General features: G+C 40.5%; 1 protein-coding gene across 1 annotated transcript in view; it reads left to right on the forward strand.

Moving 5' to 3' along the window:
- The window catches only part of LMOD1 (leiomodin 1), a 32,169-nt gene extending 20,779 nt beyond the window's left edge, over nucleotides 1-11,390 (forward strand). The window contains exons 2-3 of the mRNA XM_058177625.1: nucleotides 5,146-6,672; nucleotides 8,147-11,390. Of these exons, the coding sequence (XP_058033608.1) occupies nucleotides 5,146-6,672; nucleotides 8,147-8,173 (1,554 nt within the window). The 3' untranslated portion in view covers nucleotides 8,174-11,390. The remainder of the gene's footprint in view (nucleotides 1-5,145; nucleotides 6,673-8,146) is intronic.
- The last annotated feature ends 4,429 nt before the right edge of the window (nucleotides 11,391-15,819 follow it).

Below are 15,819 nucleotides of genomic sequence, written 5' to 3' on the forward strand. Positions count from 1 at the left end.
TTTTTAGTCATATTACACATTGATGAACAAGTATTCTGAGAAGCGCTTGCCACCTTCCCTGTGTTATTTTACAGACAAATGAAATGAAGCTACAGTATATTATGCAATCCAAAGCAGCTGATATTAGGCTGTAATTCTAGTAAATGAAGGCAAACATACATGCTGCAGCATAATGTTGCAGGATCACCACACTCAGAGCTTTAGTCTTCCAAGCTTGCGGACTTGTATTGGAGCCCATCCTCATGAAGCTCAGAAGACAAAATCTCTGGTCTAGTCTTCAGAGCTTTTGGACATGTGGTGGAGCCCATCCTCATGAGAATGGGTTCCAGCACAAGTCTAAAAGCTCGGAAGACTAAACCTCTGGTCCTGGTGACTGACCCAGATTGGGTCAGTAATTCTAGTGGCAGACACAATTCCCATTTTCCAAACTGGCTAAACTCATTTTCTACTCCGTCTATTCATTTTATTTTATTTTTTTGAGAGGGGGGGTCCACTTATAAAACTGTTCAGAGAAAGTATGCATATTGTGTGTTTAATTGTGCTTCTCCTCACAATTCTGGCTGTCATGGTAAAAAGCAGAAAATGCATGCAGCAATACCAATAAACAAGGTAAAACAGGAGGATCAGAAGGCTCCAGAGTTCGATAATGATGCCCCTTGAGCCCCTAAAGCCTTTGGCAGGTGATCCACATGTTATTCTTCCAATTTTAAAACATGCTGCCGATTAGTCACAGCATTCTTGTCTGATGCCAATTATTTATTTTGGCCCAGCTCTTTCTGGTTGTGGAACATTGTGTTTATTTGAGGGGGTACCTTATTTTGGTCTAAGGATCAAAATAGAACACAACTTGCATGGCTGCATTTCCTCAGTTATATCGAGTCCAAAATGGGGGATGTGAAATTAAATTTTAACAGTAAATGATCCAAGGGGTTTCCTCACTTGAAATACTCAGTTTCTGGTTTTGTGCTTTTTGATTTATTTACCTACTGTTGCAGAAAATATATACCCGTGATGCGAACCTATGGACACATGCCACAGGAGGCACACGGAGCCATATCTGTGGGCACGTAAGTGTTGGCCTAGCTCAGCTGATTTTCGGGCCTTCTGGGACCACCGGAAGTCGGGAAATGGCCTCGGGGTGGAGAAGGCTGCTTTCACTCTCCCCAGGCTCCTCGAAAGCGTCTGAAGCCAGGGAGGCAAAAAATGGGCCTACTGGGCCCACAGGGCCATCGCGTGCCAAAAGCTGGGGGACCGCAGGGGGGGTCATGTGCCCATGCACAGGGGATGGGGTGCATTGAACTATGGGTGTGGGCACGCATGAGCATGACCCCCCTGCGCTTCCCCTGCTTTTGGCCCATGACAAAAAGGTTAGCTATCACTGATACATACGAAGACTAATCTTGGAATGCACACAAAATATTCTCGAAATCACTGACTTTCAGCATAAATAATTTTGTAATTTTGGAGAGTACGTTTTTTGTAAGTGGTGGGGAGTACCTTTCAACTCTAAATGTATCATTTCTGCAATGTACTGAATTATTGTCCGTGATCGTCCACTGTTGCTTAATTATCTGTGGTTGCCTGTATGTCTTGGAAAATTCTTGAGATTCACTGGAGTTAGTTCCTATAGGACAGCATTTCTCAGCCTTGCCAACTTCTTTAAGTTGTCTGAAGTTGGACTCCTAGAATTCCCTAGGCAGCAAGGAAAATTCTGCGAGTTGAAGTCGAAATATTAGCAAATCTTCAAATTGCTAAGAACCAATATTGAGAAACGCTGTTCTAGAGGTTTTAGAAAAGCAACAGAAAGCCTAGTGAGTGCTAAGTCTAATGAGTATAGTTTGATCAACTGTGTGATTGATCAGTTGTGTGATAAATAACACAATAGTGATTGACGATGTAGGATTGTAAAACAGAAGCCTTTTAATTCTTACTTTCTGAAAGGAGGAAGAGCAGCAAAAACAATAAACAGATATAGGAAGAATAACACTTATATGATTACAGTAAATAAAGACAATGAGAAAAGCAGGATCTTTAATCTGGGGAAGATTATTGTGCATGGTGGTGTCATAGATGACATTTTAAGAAAGAGAATTGTACTTTTTTTTAGGCAAAAGAAATCATTGCTGGGGAAAAAACTGTTTTATTTATTGTTACGATGAATAGAGTATATAGCTTATTCAGAACTGTCCTGCAAAAACATTTGCAATTCAGCTTTGCAGAATTAATAAAAACAATATAGGAATATTTGGTCCCAAACTTACTGATTGTAGAGCATTTTAAATTCATAACTGCAAGCAAATAGTGGGAGAATAGGCAGCTGAAGTTTAAATATTTCTGAATATGATATATTTGATGAAGGGCTAAATAATCAACTATTTTGTGGAATTCTAAAAGAAACATTTAAAAAAACCAGCAAATCTAAGATTTTCAGGACATTTAATTTTTAAAAGAGCAGCAAATTGCTATCCAGTATTCATGGAAACTACTGTTGAAGTTACAGTAGAGCTTTAGTAGGAAATGAAATCAAATGTGAATAAATTTGACAATAGCATATAGAGAGACAATAACAAGTCAAAATGAGCTGTATTATCATTGTGGCAACTATTTACACGTACCAGTTGAATATATATTAAAGAAAACACCTACAGAAAATGAAATAAACTGGCATATATTGATGAGCCTCTTATTCAAAACAAGGCAACCAGAATATTAATTAAAAGGAGTGCAGTATGTGTATGACATAGATAAAGTATTTGATAATGAAAACGAATTGGGGAAAGTAACCCTAAAAAGCTACAGCATAAAAGGTGAAATGAGACCAACAATATGGTTCATCCCAGAAACAGTACTCAAAATATATCATAGCAAACAAACACTGGTTCTGCAGTCTCAGGAAAATCACAGCATGAATTTGAACAGCATTTCAGGGATGCTAAATTAAGTCCATCAATGCACTGAAGAAAAGATTGTCCCCAAGCATTTCATCTGAAACTAGCCTAGTTAAGCAGAATAACTTAGATCCTGCAAAAGTAATCTTTATGAACACCTACCACCACCAGCATATCAGGTTCAAAAGTCATCACATGTAGTTTGCCCCTTACAAGAATATGGTTTCATTCCATGACCCTGACCATTTTTCAAATATCTTGCCTCAGTATCTTAGCATCTAGTATCCATCATATTTATACAGGTAGTCTTGACTTGCAACCACAATTGGGTTGTGCTGCTAAGCAAGGAATTAGGCAAATCATGCCCAATTTTATGACATTTTTTGCTATGGTTGCTAAGTGAATCACTGAGACTAAGTGAACCATGCAATCATTCAGCAAATCCAGCTTCCCTCATTGCCTCTGCTTGTAGGAAGACAGCATGAAGGTCACAAATTGCAGTCACATGACTCCACGACCATTGTAAAATACATGCCAGTTATGAAGCACCTAAATTTTGAACATGTGACTGTGGGGATGTTGTGATGGTTTTAAGTGTGAGGAATGGTCATAAGATTCCTTATGTTATGTTATAAGATTCCTTATGTAGCTGTTCAACATCTACATGAAGCCGTTGGGTGAGATCATCAGTGGTTTCGGGGTGAGATACCAGCAGTACGCTGATGATACTCAGCTGTACTTCTCCACCCCGGGCCACCCCAATGAAGTTGTTGAAGTGCTGTCCCGGTGTTTGGAAGCCGTACGGGTCTGGATGGGGAGAAACAGGCTCAAGCTTAATCCCTCCAAGACGGAGTGGCTGTGGATGCCGGCATCGCGATTCAGTCAGCTGCAGCCGCAGCTGGCTGTCGGAGGCGAGTTATTGGCCCCAAAGGATAGGGTGCGCAACTTAGGCGTCCTCCTGGACGATCGGCTGTCGTTTGAAGATCATTTGGCGGCCGTCTCCAGGAGGGCCTTCTACCAGGTTCGCCTGGTCCGCAGTTGCGCCTTCCTTGATCGGGATGCCTTATGCACAGTCACTCATGCCCTCGTTACCTCTCGCTTGGATTACTGTAATGCTCTCTACATGGGCTCTTGAAGTGCACTCGGAGGCTTCAGTTAGTCCAGAATGCAGCTGCGCTGGTGATAGAGGGAGCTACGCGTAGCTCCCATGTAACACCGCCTCCCGCGCAGACTGCACTGGCTGCCTGTGGCCTTCGAGTGCACTTTAAGGTGTTGGTTACGACCTTTAAAGCGCCCATGGCTTAGGACCTGGGTACTTACGGGACCGCCTGCTGTTACCACATGCCTCCCACCGACCCGTACGCTCCCATAGAGAGGGACTTCTCAGGGTGCCGTCCGCCAAACAATGTCGGCTGGCGGCCCCCAGGGAAAGGGCCTTCTCTGTGGGGGCTCCCACTCTCTGGAACGAGCTTCCCCCGGGTTTACGTCAAATACCTGACCTTCGGACATTCCGTCGCAAACTGAAGACCCATCTTTTTATTCGCGCGGGGCTGGCTTAATTGGATTTTATAAGGGAATTTTACCAATTTTAAATGGGATTTTAATCGGCGATGATTTTTAATATCAGGCTAATTTTGAATAAGTTTTTTAAGGGTATTTATATTGTGTATATTTGTATTGTTGGTTTTATTTTGCCTGTACACCGCCCTGAGTCCTTCGGGAGAAGGGCGGTATAAAAATCAAATTAAATAAAAAATAAATAAATAAAATAAGATACTTTTTAAAGGCTGTTGTAATTTCAAATGGTTTCTAAACATGGTTGTAAGTTTAAAATGCTGTTGTAATCTCAAATGATTGCTAAACATGGTTATAAGGTTGTACCAACTTCTACCTTTCTCCCAATTCATAACTGAGTGGAACTTCAGCATAAAGCATCCCAATTGCAATAACTGGTACAGTTTGGCCAATAGCTGCCAATTCTAGACTTCTTCTGTGACACTCTATGCTAACAACACCAGTATTGTATGCAGTTTTTATTTTAATTAGGCATCTATATAACTAGCTTTAACTAATATTTGGAAGTGGCAATAATATTACCTCTGGTTTTTATTGATTGGTTGCTGGGTTTTTTTCTAAATATTTTTATTTAATATTTATTCCTATGTTTATATCTTGTCTTTTTTCTGTGAGCTCAAGATGACATACATAAGATCATTCTTTCTTACCAAGTTTTTTTGTTGTTCTTCCCACTCACAAGGAAGCAAAGACAACAGAGAAGAAGAAAGAGGCAAAGGTTCTTGAAGACAAACGTAAGGAGCCTTACAGCAGAGATCTGAAAAAAAGTAGAACTCCCGATACGATAAAGGAAGGGAAAAAAGAAGAACAGGTCCAGAAAGCAAATCAGAAGGGAAAAGATGAAACAGACAGTAATAACAAAATGGGACAAGCCAAAGAGAAAACTGGTAAGGATGAAAAAAGGTTTTCCAAAGAGAAAGAAAAATCCATGGCGGCAGATAAACGTGTAACAGGCCAAGCGAGAGGGGAAGAAAGGGGCAAATTGCTAAAGAGCAGGTCAGTAGATGATAAAGGAAGAGAAGAGAGGGCAGCAGAACATAAGGGAAGGACTGGGTGGGACAGAAAGACTGAAGATAAAAAAGAATGTGAAAAAATTGGAGAAAAAAGATCAGCTTTAAAGCCAGTCTCAAAGAGAGAAGATAAAAAAGAACCCACCAAAGCAGGAGAAATAAGTTCAACTACAAAGTCAGGCTCGAAGGTTGACAACAAAGAGAAACCCTTGAAGGATAGTACAGGAATTCCAGAGACAAATGTCCCAATTTTAGAGCAAGAGGACATGATCCAAGAGCCTCCTGATAGCAGCCCCTCTAAAACTGCAGACAGTTCTTCAAACCAAAGCAAGGAAGATGAAGCAACCAGCATCTTTGATGAACCCTTGGAAAAGATCAAGAATAATGACCCAGAGATGGTAGAAGTTAACGTCAACAATTCTGACTGCATCAACAATGAGATCCTGGTACGCTTTGCTGAGGCCTTGGAATTCAACACGGTGGTCAAAGTCTTTGCCCTGACCAACACACGTGCTGATGATCATGTTGCATTTGCCATTGCCATCATGCTAAAGTCCAATAAGACCCTGACAAGCATAAACCTAGATTCCAATCATATCACAGGCAAAGGGATCCTGGCCATCTTTCGTGCACTGCTTCAGAACAACACTCTGACAGAGCTGCGCTTTCACAATCAGAGACATATTTGTGGAGGGAAGACCGAGATGGAGATAGCCAAGTTGCTGAAAGAGAACACCACATTGCTGAAACTGGGCTACCATTTTGATTTAGCTGGGCCACGCATGACGGTCACAAACCTGCTAAGCAGGAATATGGACAAACAGAGACAGAAACGCTTACAAGAGCAGAAACAGGCCCAGGAAAAGATGGAGAAGAAGGACTTCCTTGAGGTGCCAAAGGCAGGATGCTTGCCAGCTGGCTCACCAAAGATTTCTCCAAAACCATCCCCCAAAACCTCCCCATGGTCTTCCCCTAAAGCTCCTCCTAAGAAATCTGGCACCCCAGATGCTCCTCCTCCCCCACCCCCACCTCTAGCCCCTCCACCTGCTCCTCCCTTGATTAATGAAAACTTACGCTTGTCCCTTTCTCCGGCCACTCAGAGGAAGATGGTGGAGAAAGCACTTCCTCCCCAGGAGAAGAATTCCAGAGATCAACTTCTGGCTGCCATTCGCTCTAGCAACAAGAAGCAGTTGAAAAAGGTACATCATTACAGCACTAAGCTATAATGTACACATTGACTGAACCTTTATTTTATTTATTTATTTTTTATTTATTTTATTTATTATTTTATTTTATTTATTTTTGTCACACAGTATATATAAGCATAAGCATGTAATAACTATACAATATATAAGCATATATATAAGTATGAGTATGTAATAACTATATTAATTGGATATAACGAAAGGAAACAATAGGACAGGAATGGTAGGCACTCTTGTGCTCTTATGCACGTCCCTTACAGACCTCTTAGAAATGGGGTGAGGTCAATAGTAGACAGTTTTTGGTTGAAGCTTTGGGGATTTTGGGAAGAGACCACAGAGTCAGGTAGTTTATTCCAAGCATTAACAACTCTGTTACTGAAGTCATATTTTCTGCAATCAAGATTGGAGCGGTTAACATTAAGCTTAAATCTATTGTGTGCTCGTGTATTGTTGCAATTGAAGTGAAGTAGTCAAACCTTGTGGTTTATACTCTATATTTTATGCATAGTGCTAAATATACCATGCAGTGATGCACCACTTGACAGTTATTGCTAGGTTCAATAAAGCTACCACCTTGATAATGCTAGTTATTTTAATGCTTACTTGCACATAGTCACCTCACATTTCTGTGTCTAATGATTGGAGCATTTCTCCATCATTTCTGCAAGGGCTGCATTCTTTAGGTATTTACTAATGTCTCCTGTTGGATTTTATGTATACTGACAAAGAAATAAAGGGAGACTAGTATAGATCTATTTCAAGTTATGTAGCTCTCATCAGCTAGCCATATCCTTCTGGGTTCGAATCCTAGCTAAATAACTTGAAATAGATCTATACTAGTCTCCCTTTATTTCTTTGTTGGTAAACATAAAATTCAACACAAAAATAGTTTGTTGTGAACGCGACTGCCTGCGAAGGCTCCTGGATTGGGGCTGAAAAGCGGAAGCAGTATGCTCCATCCCATAATTGGGTAAACCAGGTTGCCCTGATAGATTGATCCCACCAAAAAAAACACTTCATCTTCTGTTGGAATTTCACACACAAAAAGCCTTCATTTAGCAACTCTGTGGGAAGATGGATAGCTAAAACATCACCTGTGTTTACCCACTTATTAAGATCATCTCTTCAGACACCACTATATTCTGGAGATAAGACAGACGGCAATTGAGACATGATGTCAAGATCTTTTAGGTCTCAGCATCTGCCTTTAAAAACACCATTCTCCACAGACAACCCCTTTTTTGACAAAGCTATTTTAGGCCTAATCTAAATTAGGATGTGCCTTTTTAATAATAAAGCTATCTAAGATGGGAGGGAGCCACAAAGGGATGATGGAAGAGAATGAAAGAGGAGATATTAACACGCTTGTTTGTCTGATGAACTGCTGTAACCTTGAGTTGCTATTTGGATCTCCATTAGATGCCTCTAATTTGAGAATTTGTACTAAGTTCATGTCTTATTTTGGCAGGTGGAGGTTCCCAAGTTACTTCAATAGTAGGCAGTGGAATCTTGGACAGTGGAGATTGCCAAGGCTGAATCACTGTGTTTGTCTCTCGGGTGACTGTTTACATGAGAAGAATGCAACAGAGCAACAGCCCGCCCTGTGTTAGTCCCAGATGAACCGTGTTCTCTGTGGGATTAATTTGGATACAAGAATTACATGGATTGCCAAAAGGCGTTATTATCAGGAAGAAGTAATATTTATTTTTAGTCCTTTTTAATTAGAAAACTTGTTTTTGTCCTGAAAAGAAGGATCTGCAGATATGGTATATTTGGGCTTTTTGTCTAGTTTTTCCTTGTGGGAGCTCAGAAAGTAAAGGGGCAAATGTGATCAACCTTGAAGAAGTCTGAATTTGGGGTCTCTCTGCTTATCTCATCATTTCCCAGGCAGCAACACTGCAATCACTTGCCACTAAGAACATCTAAAGAGCCACACTGGAGCAGCAGCATCATGAGAAGGTGTCCAGCATACTGTCTGCACAAGAAGACTCTAAATGGAGCTTTGTTGCTTTTATGCCCATTGTTTCTCGATTGAAATGGCAATGTCATGTTCTGATTTGCTTATATACTGAAGCAGGAGAGTGGGGGAGAAATCATGGTGACAAAACTCATTGTTCAACGTCTCTGTGATTTCAAGGATTCCATTTCTCTGATAGCCAAACACAAACCCAGGTTCTTACAGTCCATGGCTTTTTTGGTGGAAAGAAATGGGTATGTGCTCCACATTTGATTGCTAAAGACTTGTCATGGTGCCATGATGTAGCCGTAAGCAAAGGCAGCTGAATGGACTGCATTACTGCTGGGTCTGGGGCTCTGCTCTTTCTACTTCTGAAGTAAACAGCAGTTTCCCAACTCATTTTAGAATTTACAATACTTAATCTTAGAATTCTTGTAAGAGAAAAATAACAAGCTTAGCTGTCAGTGGGAAGTAATGGAAAAGGCAGGCAGTCCACATATATAATCAGCTGAATTTTGGAAACTCAGATTTGAAAAAATTCACGAGCATCTTTAGGGCTTGGGACAAACAATCAGTTTGAGCTTTACCTAATCAAGTGGGCCATAACTGAAAAGATCACATCAAATGTCTGTCAAGACATTTGTTTACTATAGACATGGGAATAAATTTGGGGACCAGAAAGTTTTTCTAACACTTTTTAAAACCATGCTGATTTGTGGAAAGAAATACAAGTGTTTTGAAATGTTTGTTTTTAAAATGTCCATCAATAAGCCATGTTATGTGGACTTTGAGAATGCTATGTGCTCCATCTACTCTGTGTCAGCTTCCTTTCCTTACAATCTTGGTCTTCTTTCCATCCAAATGAATCCCAGTTTCATGAATTATATTTTTAGCATAATAGCTGTCAAATACTTTCTGGTAATATGTGGCTACTTAGCATGACACTGTGGTTGGATCACAGGGGGGGGAGGTATACACCCTCATCAGTCCTGATGGAGGGAGTATGAAGTGATCCTGAGAGTATTCTCCAAAGCACCTGAAGGCAGAATGAGAAGCAACGGATGGAAACTAATCAACCAACCTAGAAATAAGGAGAAATTTCCTGACAATTAGAACAATTAATCAGTGAAATGGTTTGCCTTCAGAAGTTGTGGGTGCTCCATTACTGGAAGTTTTTAAGAAGAGATTATAAGGGCAGGGGGTTGGACTAGGAAACCTCTAAGGTCCCTTCCATTTGTTATAGTAGAGGAATGACAGCAATGTTTTGATAAAATTGTTGAATCTGTTTTCAGTCTCAAGAAGTAGCATGTTCCCCCTCATTGTCTTGCCCCCAATCCCACCCCCGTCTGGCTCTTCTGTATGTACTGGCTACACATGCTAAATATGACAGGTAGCCCTACACTTTTAGAGGATATCAAGTTTGTGGGGTCAGCTTTGAATGAAGTAGATATCATAAACATGGCATGACCTGGACAGGGAGCACCAAATACTTGACCTGAAGAAGAATGTAATAGACAACAATAGTAAAGGGACTATTTTTTTAATTTTTTTTTTTTTTAATTTTTTGGCCCTATGAAGGGTAATGAAGAAAGAGCAACTCCATCAGCAAACCAGTTTAGCTTCCTGGTAGGCTCAATAATTTCCTGTATCTAAATCCAAGTATTGAATTCAATTAATTTCTGGCTTGAGCTGTAAATTAAAACATATTTTTTGCATTTAAGTGACTTTAAGAGATTAATATATAAATGAACAGATAAATCTAACTCTCTTGGAGCCATGTTTCATGGCTCACACAAAATGCCAAAGTATATCTGATTTGAGATAATGCAGGGTTGTGTGCAAGTGTATGCAATTACATGTTTTTCATCTTCTTTCCAAATAAGGGATGCAGTGAAGATATCTCAGCAGCCTGATAGAAAGCAGCAAGAATTCATAGCTATTAACAAAAATATAGTTCCTTCTCCCAGATTGCATGTCTTCGTATTTTTATACATAAGTGGCATACCTACTCAGATATGTTGGTTCCCATTTCCCATCATCTCCAACCAGAATGACCAGGCTATCATGACAACTTAACAACTTAACAAAGATCTTCTTGTTCTGACCGAATGAACGAACAGAGACAAGCAGTTCTTATTAACATTTGTGAAATATGAGAGATGTTATGTACGCTTCAATTATCTTTTAAAAGGCAGAGGATAGGGGAAAGATATGCTTGCTGAAGAGAAAGGTTTATATTTTCATCACATTAGCAAAAATAATGGAGGGGGGGAAAAAACCAAGAGACAAACCACCTGAGCACTTGATCTCAAAATGCAGACATTGTTGCCATTTTCAACTCTGTTTTTTCTTGAATTTTGCATTATGTATAGCATTACCTGCACTTTCATTAATAAAGCTCACAAAATGTCCCCCGATTGTGAGTAATGAAACATTCTGGGCCCAGAAGCTGTGAAACCCTTCAGATGTGTTAGTTTGTACAGAAAGTATAAACTTGGCTGATGTGTGAGCTGGACTCCACATAGTATGCCTAAAACCCTTCAATGGAATCATTTTCCAACCTGTCTCCCAACTGCTTACAATTATAGCTATTTCACAGTGAGTAATATGGTTGTGATTGTTCTGATCACTGAAGCCAGATTTCTTATTTTAGATTTTCTATTCCCGGGATCATTTTGGCTCTAAAACCTGAGATAAGAAAAAGGTTGCTCTAACTACTGACCAGAGTATAGAATTTTATATGTACGTCTTTTTATTGAGATAAATTATCTAGGTCTTTTTTTTAAAAAAAAAGATGCAAAAGTATAATAATCTGGAACTCAGGATTTGACGATGCCTTTTAATTTAATTTAAAGCTGCTCAAAATTTAGCCACAATATTGTTAATGCTAGCATTAGAATTAAAAAGTAGAAACTTTATGTATGTACTAGCAAGTGTTTGTGGAGGATATTGTCACAGAAAAGATGAAGTAGGAGAATTCCTTACATCCCTATAGAAATTGCAGTACATGAGCAAATCACAAGGGCAAACTGATTAGGATAGGGGACTTTTGATGTATCTCTTCAGGAGACGAGCCCTGATGCTTATAAGTTGTTCTCCGCATAGAATTTTAAGAAAAGCCACTGGAGTGGAACATTCCTGTTTGCATACAAACACTAATTCTCCCTGTGGTCTGAGTGTGCGGGGCGTAGTGCCAGAGGGAAGTAGCTTCTGCCTCACTGCCAGATCACTGGGTTGCTGGCCAACACTGCAAAAACTGAAGATCCGACTGAGTCCAAGGCAGCTGAGTTATTTCTCTGAAGCCCAGAGAAATGTCTATATTTGGGCATTTTGCATGGAGTAGCCCAAGCAAAGCTTCATTCCTTTGCACTCCACAAGAGTGGGAAGCCTTCCAGCTGCCCAGAACAGCCCAGAGAAGAAGAAAAACAACGCCTGGTTTGACACAGCTCTCTCTTAGCCATTCACAGCCCCATCTTTTCTTTATTGGTTTCCATTCTTGTGGCTCCTCTGCCATTGTCACTGCATATGCATGTCTGCTTATTGTCAACCAATACACATTTGTTACTGAAGTATCTACGTACTTGTTGCTGTCACAGATGTCCCTGATTTTCTAAGTTTGCACCACATTTGGCAAATGTTCTACAGATAATTATCATGGATAATCAGGAGAGGCTGATGCTTTCATGATACACAAACGACAGATGGTATGAAAACAATACCATATCTTCTGAAGTTTCATTTCCCCACAACTTAGAAAGTATTTTTGGTTTATGGTTATAAAAGGCTGCAGTCTGGCTTACTGTTTCTTACTCAATTTCTGCACGGTGTCATGTTGCTTACCATGGGTATCGGGGTTGTCAATGGAGCAGGGCAAAGTCAACAACTATGCTGAAAGTGCCCAGGTTATTGAAGCCTCACCTCCTTTTTGTGTGTGTGAGACACACAGTATAAGCATCCCGTTATTTGTCCCAGCTTCTGCCAACCTAGCAGTTTGAAAGCACGTAAAAAAATGCAACTAGAAAAATAGGGACCACCTTTGGTGGGAAGGTAACAGCGTTCCATGCATCTTTGGTATTTAGTCATGCCGGTCACATGACCACGGAGACAGCGCTGGCTCTTTGGCTTTGAAACGCAGATGAGCATCGACCCCTAGAGTTGGGAACGACTAGCACATATTGTTGTGACCTAGGTCCAAGTAGTTATAACCAGACATAATCAGTCCTAAATAAACATATTTTATTAGAACAGCTGAAAATTACTTCATTCTCAGCTTAGTCCACATTAAGTTCAAAACAAAGTCCTTCAGAAAAAGTCCTTCGGCCTTATCACAAACCTTTGTCTTCTTTGGCACCCTGCCAAAGGCTTTTGTTGGCAAGAACCTCAGGAAGTTCAGAAATAGGAGACAAGAAACAATTGTAGCAACGTTGCTTTTCTACAAAGAACCCAAGAGCCATTGCTGCTCTTTTAAGCCTTATGGGAGGGGCCAATCATCTCCTGGCCTTACTCCTGAGTTATCCTTTTTGCTTTAGCTGCTCTTGCCTTCTGGCAGCTCTTCGCATGCGTGCACTAGGTACAGGCTCCTCCTGTTCCTCTGCCTCTCTGCTGTCCACCTCTGGAGGCTCTGGAGTCTGCACATCGCTCCCAGATGGCCCTGGCCCCATCTCTGCCTCTGACGCAGGGCCTTCTCCTCGTCTGGGCCTTCTCTTGACCCCAGGACTGACCCATTGTCTTCCCTAGCCTCCTCACTGTCCGACACTGCTGCAAGCTCTGCAGGCTGTTGGCGGACCACAACACATATGTGCGAGAGGAACCTTTACCTTTACCTTTATGATCATGTTCACCATTTTGACTCTGTGGACCTACTGATGAATGCATGCAGGTGCACGCTGTGTGCATATGCTTATAATTAGTCTGGCCAATCCGTTATGGGTGAGAGTCCAGACTGATGATCAGTCTGGTAAACCTGGAAAAAGAAGGAAGAGTGATCTTTGTGGTTCCTTCCTTGCCTCTGTATCTTGCAGGGAGAGGAGTTTCCCGCTTTCTTCACAGCAAGGCTTCCTCTAAAAACAGCAGGTAGAATTCCGACATAATTTACACCAGAAGAAAAGTCTTCTGCAATGTCTTGTTATTCCAATGCATTTTATCACATGACATGACATTTATAGTTCCTTACATTCAAGTATCTTGAGTAAAGCTGACATGTCTGGCACCAAAAGACACTTTGGGCTTTTTCAATATAATTAGAGAGAATGCTATAATTTAATATAGATGTACAGTGCCCATTAATCCTGAGTAGTTTAGACAGGGCTGAAACAACTACTATAGAAAAATTATATATATATATATATTAGCTTGAAATAATGATACTTGGCACTCTTGACTAAAAAACAGGCTTCTGGTTTTTATAGTCTCACATTGTACATCAGAGTAAGTAGATACTGTTTCATCAACCCCCATCCCCTTCCTCCCTGAAAGAACAACCCAAGAACCTACCGAGAAGTAATGGCAAGAAGCTGGGTTACTCAATGTAGTTTTTCCTGAAAGCATGAAACGGCAATGCCAAATTGGCACAAAGCCCACGCCAGGCCTTCATTCCAAACAGGTGTTCTAAGAAACAATTTGTTGTGGTCAAAACATTTCTGTAAAAACTGCTTTTTATTAGTTGAGACGAGAGCAGAAATTGGATGATAGGCAAAGTTTGGGGGCCCTTTGTTTATTTTCTAAGCATTAGAAACAGACTGGAAGAGTTAAAGCAATGGATCTTGCAATCATGATCAGAAAAAAAATCTACGTAGAAAGAGTAAAGCAACGGATTTTAAGTGGGCTACGTAGACAGAATACTGAAATTGCTTATGCCTTAAACTGGAAGAGCTCTCTGCTCTCTATTAGTTGGTTTTTCAACTTTGGTAATAATTCAGCACCGGAATGAATGAAAAAGAGTTTGGGACAGAATGCCCTCATGTGGCAAGAAATTTACCTCATACTATCAAGAGACAAACGTTGCTTTCAAATGGATAGTTCCTAGTGCTACTAACTGCAATACTTTTGCAAGTATTCCACACTTTGGAAGAAAAAGAGTATAAAGATATTGGGGAAAGTACTCTGACACTGGACATATGATCTCATATTTTGTAGCATTTGTTGTTGGAGAAGACTCATGAGAGTACCATGAACAGCCAAGAAAACAATGGATCATCAAATAAATCAACCCAAAGTACAAATGACCAGGCTCAAATTATCCTACTTCGGACATATACAAAGACTCTGGCTCCAATACTGACACTGTAGCAATGAGTGTAACATTGGGAGATCTGCAGGACTAAGTTGGGGACAGATTTCATGGAGAAACTCTATGCTATCACTAACAGATAGTTGAAAAGTATCTGATGGCACATAACCAATAAAAATACATTTTGTCGCAAGGAAAGATTCTGACCATCGGGCCTCATGAAATCTGTGAAGCAGAGAAATTCATCTGTGCAAGCAGACATTATCACAATAATTTAATTGCAGTAATATGTATCTTCAGAAAGAACACACAGACTCATGATTATGCAGAGATAATTAATTCATTTAATGGCTCTAAGGTATTTTAATAGTCCAGCCATTATTAAGATCTGTAATTTCTTTAGGATACTCTTAGCCCTCTCTTTGGAATTAACGTAGTTTCAAGATAGCAATGCTATACACACACCTGGAAATCAGACCCACTGAACTTTTTAGATCATTCAGGAATGGAGCTGAGGGTGGGGATGGTTGGTTCTTGTATGTGCCATTTTCTGGATCTGAATAATATTTTTTTTGTAACATTTTAAAAGCTGCTTTAAAGGTTCTTTTGTGGTGGCAGAGTAACTATAGGTCTGGATTTTCCAGAACATGGCTGCATTCCACTGCTGCCTGCGCCAACAGGTCAAGAATAACAACATTCCCGTACTCGCTCAGATTGAGTCACCAGAGTTGAAGGCAGTGGCACCCAATGGCAATAGAGTTGGTCTTGCTCAGTAGTCAGGAGGGCCCTTCCAACCTATTGGAAAATGGCAAAGTCAGCTCTGGTTGCATTCTGATGGGCAGAAAGGAAACAGATTGCAAGCAAGCAAATCAGAGGTGGGTTTCAGCAGGTTCTGACCAGTTCTGGAGAACCGGTAGCAGAAATTTTGAGTAGTTCGGAGAATTGGTAGTAAAAA

Source organism: Ahaetulla prasina, chromosome 3, assembly GCF_028640845.1.
Source record: "Ahaetulla prasina isolate Xishuangbanna chromosome 3, ASM2864084v1, whole genome shotgun sequence".
NCBI classification, from domain to species: Eukaryota; Metazoa; Chordata; class Lepidosauria; order Squamata; family Colubridae; genus Ahaetulla; species Ahaetulla prasina.